Source organism: Mirounga leonina, unplaced genomic scaffold (assembly GCF_011800145.1).
Source record: "Mirounga leonina isolate KUSES-001 unplaced genomic scaffold, KU_Mleo_1.0 Mir_104, whole genome shotgun sequence".
NCBI lineage: Eukaryota > Metazoa > Chordata > Mammalia > Carnivora > Phocidae > Mirounga > Mirounga leonina.
This window is the reverse complement of record NW_023270231.1, coordinates 3,509,846-3,518,189: the sequence shown is the minus strand read 5'-3', so window position 1 is coordinate 3,518,189 and position 8,344 is coordinate 3,509,846. Positions and strand designations below refer to the sequence as shown.

At 43.1% G+C, this 8,344-nt stretch overlaps 1 protein-coding gene across 5 annotated transcripts in view; it reads right to left on the bottom strand.

Moving 5' to 3' along the window:
• CYFIP2 (cytoplasmic FMR1 interacting protein 2) overlaps nt 1-8,344 on the bottom strand; it is a 129,413-nt gene that overhangs the window by 10,182 nt on the left and 110,887 nt on the right. For all 5 annotated transcript variants that reach the window (XM_035013178.1, XM_035013169.1, XM_035013162.1 and 2 more), the window contains 2 exons: nt 3,824-3,896; nt 3,259-3,353 (listed from right to left, as the gene is read on the bottom strand). In XM_035013178.1, the coding sequence (XP_034869069.1) occupies nt 3,259-3,353; nt 3,824-3,896 (168 nt within the window). The remainder of the gene's footprint in view (nt 1-3,258; nt 3,354-3,823; nt 3,897-8,344) is intronic.

Here is an 8,344-nt window from a genome sequence, read left to right as displayed (position 1 = left end):
GATTAAGAATTCCTCATATCAGTGAGATCATATGATACATGTCTTTCTCTGTTTGACTTATTTCGCTCAACATAATACCCTCCAGTTCCATCCACGTCGTTGCAAATGGCAAGATCTCATTCCTTTTGATGGCTGCATAATATTCCATTGTATATATATACCACATCTTCTTTATCCATTCATCTGTCAATGGACATCTTGGCTCTTTCCACAGTTTGGCTATTGTGGACATTGCTGCTATAAACATCAGGGTGCACGTACCCTTTCGGATCCCTACTTTTGTATCTTTGGGGTAAATACCAGTAGTGCAATTGCTGGATCATATGGTAGCTCTATTTTCAACTTTTTGAGGAACCTCCATACTGTTTTCCAGAGTATTACCGGCAATTCTTAAGCAACTGTCCTCATACGCAACACTTTTTAAGCTTCTCTCTGATTATTTGCTTAGGATAAAATCCTAGAAGTAGGACTCTGCAGTTGCAGTGGATACATATTTTAAAAGGCTTTTGCAACATAGTAGCAAACTAGTCTGAAGGGAACCTGAACCACTCTACACCTTCCCCTCCTCAGATCTTCACCAGCTCTCTCTTAGCAGTAAGAAAAGTGCTCTGCCAACTTGAGGGATGAAAAGTTGTACCCCTTCTTTTAATTTCCATTTCAGTGATTACTGATAAGGCCGAAAACTTTTGCTGTTTTTTGTTAGCATTTAAACCTTTTAGGGTATGAGTTTTCTTCCATGTCCTTTTTCCTTTGGGTAGATCTATACTTTCCTTCTTGCTTTGAAAAAGTGCATCGAACTATTTGCAGCAAAGGTCCCCACTTTGTGACCTGGTGTTATATACATATATACTGTGTGTGTTTCACATAAATTTCATCTATTTCTTTTCTGTTCTACTCAGTGGGGGATTTTTCTCTCTTTCTGCCATTCTTTTCTGAGTTAACAAGGGAATGGAAAAAGCCTCTGTGAAAATAAATGTGGAAATAAATTTCTGCACGGAATACTTTGATTACATTTAGTACCTTCTGGAGGAGAATGATATCTCGATAAACCTTTATAAAATCCTTTATGGTTTTTGGAAGTCTTTTACTCATTTTTGTTCATCATAATATTCATGAAAGGCAGTTCAATGAAGGCAGCAAAGTAGCTATTAGCCCATTTCACAGGTGGGGAGACAAAGACTGAGATATTAAGTGTCTAGCACCAGATTGTGCATCAGTTCAAGTATGAAGCTGGGACGAGGACCCCTGTCTTCTGACCTCCTGCCAGAGTGTGCCTTCCATGATAGCACCTGAGTATGTCCCAGAAATAAATGCAAACAGAGCAATATCATTAAAACCTCTTGACTTTAAATATGTGGCAGAATCTCCCCGTCACGGACTGAGATATTATGTGAGTCCCCTGCACCCCAGCTAGCTTGGAAGGGAATATTACCTTAACTTTTCTTTGGTCTATGGGACGACTAAGTTTTGGACTATCCCTTGAGGGCGGGGTGAGTAGAAAACTGGCACTTCCTCTCCAGCAGAATGTCTAGGCTTTTCTTTGTTAAAGACTCGGCATTTGACAAATTCAGATTTCTATCAGTCCCAGGGAAATCGTGTTCACCAGAACAGGGAAGGAATTCACAGTCTCCTAAGTGGAAACACATGCCAAACCCTGGGTGCGAGAGGCCAGATTCTTGTAGGATGACACCAACAGCGGAGCAGACACATTTCTATGTCGCTGGCTTGGGGGATTTCTCCCTAAAAGGAAATCTTTCGAGGACTCCTCTGTTCAGCCTGTGAAGGCCAAAAAGGAAAATGTGTGCACTCCGCAGGGTCTGAATTCTCCCTGTGGTGACTCAAAGAACCCAAATGCCACTGAACATTTATTTAGTCACTGTTTCCAGGAGGAGGTGGGCGGCACGCAGGTGGTCTGGCGAGGGTGGCTCATTAGCGGGACACCTGAGCGGATCGGGTCCTGCAATGTGCTCCGAATACTTGCCCTGATTTCCGAGCGAAGAGGCTGCCTTCTGCCTCCTGCTGAGGATGTGAGTCCTTCAGACGCCTCAGCTTTTGTGATAAGAGCAGAGAGGACCCCTGCAATGCAAGTCCAAGCGCAGATTTGAATCCTAAACCTCTTACACGGTTGGCAAAGGTGAACGAGACAGACCACCCTGGCTTGTCTTGCCAGGGTGCCCCGTTTCTCTTCCTCCGGAATTCCTCCCCCAGCCTCCCTAAAATGCGCAGATTACTCAAATCAGTGTGAAAGGAGACAACACATGCTTTTGGCCGCCTCCCTCCTCTTTTCTCTTCGTTCCTGACTCCTACCCCAGTCTGTGAGTTCTCTGAGGCAGGGGTCCTGCCCCACTCATCTCCATGTTCATAGCAACTGGTACTGCTTTGTAAAAATTAATTTTATTTTCCAAGATTTTATTTTTAAGTAATCTCTACACCCAAGGTGGGGCTCAAACTCATGACCCCGAGATCAGGAGTCACATGCTCTACTGACTCGCCAGCCAGGCGCCCCTGTAAAACTTAATTTTTATTACAGAATTAACATATTAGCTTATTCACTTTTGAAAATATTGGAACATTACAGAGGAAGCTGAAGTCTCCTGACCCAGGAGATCATCACCCCATCTCTGTCTCTCTCATCTCTCTTCAGTGGGTGCCGCCATTAGGAACCGTGAGTATGATCATGTTTTAGGAACAGTTTCACTGATAGGGTTTTGTTGTATGCTTTCTTCCCCTAACCAGGCGCTTAGGATCTGCCCACACTGATGCACCCAGACCTCATCTTTCCTTTTCGTTAATATGTAGCAAGTAGTCAACATTTAGATAACTTTACCATGTTGTATTTAGTCAACCCTCTACTGGTTGTTTCTAGTTTTTGCTTTAACAAACAATGCTACAGTAAACATCTGTGTTCCTGTAGGTGTTTTTCTAGCAAAGATATTAGAAGTGAATTGCTGGTTCTCAGGGTGTGTGGAGTTTTAATTCTGAAAGATGACTTAGCAGAATTCCTGATACCTAACAGGAGCATAATAGATACTTCTTTCTTGGCACAGTAGTGGATACAGGGTGTAGAAGAAAGAACTCAGGCCTGGGAAACAGCGAATCTCCTTCTAGACCTGACCCTGCCACTAACAGGCTTTGTAGACATTCTTCCCCACCCTCTCTCTGGGCCTGTTTCCCTGCCTGTAAAATGAGGGGGTTGGACAAAATGCTCTCCCTCTAAAGTTCCTTTTGGTTCTCAGAGTCTAGATAGAAGGATCATACCTGAGGGGTCCCCAGCCGCTCTATCAGAGGGACCAGGTGGAGCGGGGCATACTTGGCTTCCAGACGTTTCATGCGGACCTCCAGACGCTCCCCTTCTGAAAAAGGAGCAGCAGAGCAGAAAATGAGACTCAGGGTACCCTGGGGGAACTGAGGAAGGGAAAACTCTCAGAGGACCGGTGACATATCTGTGTTCCCAAACTTAGATGGACTCTGTAGGACTGTTCTCTTTCATTCTAAAGTGTGATCAGAACTCACTACAAGGAAAAATGTTCTAGTATCTCTGTCCAGTGACAGTATTATCTACCTCGTGGGGTGGGGAGTTCCCCATCATTCGAAAGAGTTAAACCAAGGCTAGACAGGAATGCAACAGAGATGATCTAGAAGGACCAAGGAACAAGGCCTGGAGTGTCACTTCCAATTCTGCGATTCTATGAATATTGAAGAGCTGCCCAAAGCTTTATTTAACCTTCTCCCTTTCTGACTGCAGATCTGGGTTTGTTGCGATTAAGTGAGCATGAAGTTCAAATGCAAGTTGGCTATTTAGCTGCTGTTAGTGGTTTCTTACCTTTGATGTAGACTCTAGGCAGGATATTTTGGAAGGGTGCAGCATGGAGCAAATCACAGACTTCCTCCTGAGACTGCAAACAGAGATGGAAGGAAAGAAAGGGAAAACAAGTCTCATTTTAAACCACAGAGAATTTTCATTCCTAAAACCTTGAGCACCGCAGTCAGCCAGGGAGGGTTTAAATTTTGGCTCCTCCTCTTACTAGCTATTACGGTATCTTAGGCCAGTTGCTTAATCTCTTTGAGCCTACTTATTTATCTGCAAAATGAGGACCAGGATAGTGTTTATTTAATGAGTTTTTGTAAGGATTGAGTGAGAGAATGCATAGCCCTATAGCACAGTCTGTGGCACATAATGAGTATGCAGTACATTTTCGTTATAATCTTATGAGGAATTTGTTGAAGATTTCAAATGAGTGACAGAGGAATCAAACAGAGATGATGGGCCCCAGGCTCTGTTTGTCTGGTTGGTTGTGAGGCTTGTAGGCTCAAAGCAGGTGGCTACATCAATCCGCCAATCCACTGGTGTAGATGATTCCACGCAAAAGCCTGTGTCTGGTTTTCTCCACACGAGACACCAACTAGTGAGAAAAGAGAAACTAGAACCCAGGACAGATAGGTTTTGACGGTGACTTGTTATGCATAAAAGTGATCTTTAAAACACCTTAAAAAGAGGGAAAAGCCTGGGGAGGACAGGCCCGGAAGATAGGGTCTAATGGGCTTGCTGTCCAGGGACCAGTTTACGATCACTGGATTTCAGAACAGAGGATGAGGTAGGGGGACCTAGAGAAGCCACCCTCCATGGCTCTTGGTTTCTCTTCCTTAAACTGTGGGGATTTGGATTACATAAGATCCAGACTTCTTTCAACTCTGGCACTCTTGGACCTAAGCATCTGAGAAAATCAGGATTGTGAGTGCCCTTGGCTTTCCTTCCCCGGGGAATGGATGGAATGGGCCGTCCTAGAAATCCAGAAGGCTGGCTGCTCAAGACGGGGAACCCCCAAACTCCTTTTTTACTCTGGGTCAGTCCTTGAAGTGATGCTAGCAGAGGAAAGACGAGTGAACCCTTCAAAGGGCCTTGCCTGAGTGTCATTCTCAGTTTCTTAGCCAGAGGGGAAATCTTCCTTCTTTCTTAAGCTATTTCTCTTGTAACCCTAAATCAAATAACCTGGTATTGATTGCTATTTCCAAACTTAGGTCTTTGGATTCATCATATAATCTAAAACTTGGCTGATTGGTCAGTCAGGCTATTCTTTAATTTATTAATTACTTTGATTGATTTTTCAATGATGAACCAACCAGCCTTGCGTTCTGGGGATAAACCTCACTTGGTTGTGATGCATTATCCTTTTTATATATTACTGGATTTTATTTGCTAATATTTTGAGGATTTTTACTCTATATTCATGAGGGGCATTGATTTGCTGTTTTCTTTTTAAATGTCTTTGGTCTTGCTATTAGGATAATGCTGACCTCGTAAGATAAATTGGTAAAGAGTTCCCCTCTTTTCTGTATTTCAGAAGCAACTGTGAAGAATTGTATTATTTCTTCCTGAAATGTTTGGTGGATTCACAAGTGAAACCATTTGCATGTGGAGTTTTCTTTGTTGGAAGTTTTTATTTTTTTTTAATTATAAATAAAATTTTTTTAATAGCCATAGGACGATTCAGGTTACCAATTTTTTTTCTCAAGTGAGTTTTGGGGGTTTATACATATCAAGGACATGGCTCCTTTCACCAATCCCAAGCTCCAGACTTGGATATCCAGTTTCTTGCTGGATATCACCACTTGCATATTCCACACCTCAACATTTCCACAGTTGACCTTCCCCCCTTCTTCCCTAGGGTTCCTTTGCTCACAGAATGGCATGACCATCTCCTTATCTGCCCAAGTCTAAAACCCGGGGTTCATTTTCTCTCTTTTCTTTACTTCCCATGACCATTAAGTCTTCACGTCTCTTGCTTCTTTCCACATTCCTTCCCATTGGCCACCACAACACTCTGAGCTCCTTAGGCATGGGGATGCTGTCTCTAATTTTGCCTCTTCTCCCTAGTGCCTAGATGTAACAGTTTCTCAATAACTATTGAGAATGCATATTCTCAACATAATGAATGCATATTTGTTAGCTCATATTTTTCTTGGATGAATAAATTTATTTAGCCACATAACCAACCTCCAAGTATGAGAATACCATTACATACATCCATCCAACAAATATTGGTTGAGTGCCTGGCACTGTCCTAGGCTCTGCAGATATGGTGTAGAACACGTTAGACTAGATCTTTGCCCTCATGGAATTTATGTTCTAGTTGATAGAGACAGATAAAAACAAGCAAACAAATCAGAAAATTTCAGATAGTGATAAAAGGAAACAGGGTACTAGGCTAGAGAGTGACTGGGAATGGAGAAGGGGCTGCTTGAGGAAGGGTGGTTAGGAAAAACCTTTTGGAGGGAGAGACATTTGAAAGAAGACGGAATGAAGCAAGGGACCAAGCCATGCAGATGTGAGGTAAGAGCATTCCAGTACAAAGGCCCTGGGGCAGAAAGTAAGCTGGAGCATAGTGATGCCATGCTGGGAATCACGGTCCAGACTGAGGCCCTAATGATAGGGAGGGACCAGATCATATGGGGGTCATAGGCATGGCATGAAGTCTGGATTTTATCTTAAGTGCAGTGAGGAACTACGGGGGTAGTCTAAGCAGAGGACTGGTTATGATAGCTTTACTGCCCAGTTTTCCTTTCTTCTTCCACAAATTTCAGTTGCTCCTAGAAATGTCTTCTTACTGGAAAATTTGCCCATTGCATGAACTTACTAGAAAAGTTGCCTATTGCATGAACTATCAGCTTTCTATTTTATTAATGTGAATAAAATTGGCATTGGGTGCCACCTTAGGGGATGGAGGAAGGGGAAGAAGGTTCTGGGTCCTCTACAACAAGAGCAATGTTGTTGCTTTACTCATTTTACAAGATGAGCTTCCTCTGCAGATTTCTTTGGGAGGGACAAGAGTGTTTCATTTATCCCTCTCTGCATATCCCGCTGTCCTCCAGTTAGTAACTGTAGGACCAGAGGTTCTTTGGGGCAAGGGGACCTTCCTTCTGGCACACACTTCCTGTGTGTTCTCTACCTCCTAATGCAATTTGTTAATGAAGGTGAGGAAAGACAGAAGGATGTGGTTTCCTAATAGAGTGGGGAAAGCGTTTGCCTGAAAGGTCCCAGAGGATGAGCTGTGTGGCCATTTGCTTCATGAGGTAGCTACATACCCTACAACACCCTGCAGGGAAGGTATCTGTTTGGCATTCCTTAGATGAGGCCATTGCAACTGATAAAAATGTCCAGTTTAGAGCACAGAAAGGCTTGAGGGTCAGAGAGCCAAACAAACCTCCGTCGTGGGCATCTATGCTAACGGCTAACCTCCTCCTTATCTAAGCGCTGTCTGAAAGGATCCACACTCGGCCTTCCGCTGTGCCCAGGAACCCATCCAGCCCTTGGCATGTGAAGTGCCCTGAGAGTGGGTTTCTTCCCCACTAGCCCCCCGGCTCCTTCTGCTCCAGCCAAAACAGCTTTTGTTATTTGAATGTACCATCTGTGCACCCATCATAGAATTTTTACCTTCTCTCTGGAATGCTCCCAAACCTAGCTCTTGCCCACACTCTCTTTGCTTAGTAAATTCCCACTCTTCTTTCAGATCTCAATTCAATCATCATTCCTTCAAGGAAGACTTTCTTGACCCCCTCAAGAAAGGGGGATCTGAGCCTAAGCAGGTTCCTTAGGTGTCCTCAAAGAATCAAGTTCTTTTCCTTTCAACATTTGAACTCAATTTGTTTTAAACTTTATACTTGCCTACCCATGACTGTTTGATTAATGTCTACCTCCCCCTACTGGAATGAAACCTTCACGAAGGTAGGGACAATGTCTATTTTTGACCATATTTTATTCCCAATAGTGAGCACAGCATCTGATAGATAGCAAATGCCCAGTAAATATGTGCAATAAAAATGGAATGTCTGTAGCATATAAGGGAACTGAGACTTAGGACAGCATCTCTCCTATTTTGGGATGTGGGCCCATCTTATGTGGGCCTGCACGTTTCCCTTTATTACTAAGGAAAGTATTTTCTCTTCAGTTTTACTGATTACTCTGTGTAAATTATGTGAAGCATTTTTTTTTTTAAAGATTTTATTTATATGACAGAGAGAGACTCAGAGAGAGAGGGAACACAAGCAGGGGGAGTGGGAGAGGGAGAAGCAGGCTTCTCGTCGAGCAGGGAGCCCGATGTGGGGCTCGATCCCAGGATCCTGGGACCATGACCTGAGCCGAAGGCAGACACTTAACAACTGAGCCACCCAGGTGCCCCTATGTGAAGCATTTTTAAGAAATGCTGCATGTGGTGGGATTTTCAGGTGTTCTTAATTTTCTATCCCTCTTTTTCTCCCTGTTTTTTTTCCTACTTTTAATATATTTACTGAATTTTCTATATTGAACATATATTACTTTAAAAAATTAATTTGAAAAAACTCTGAA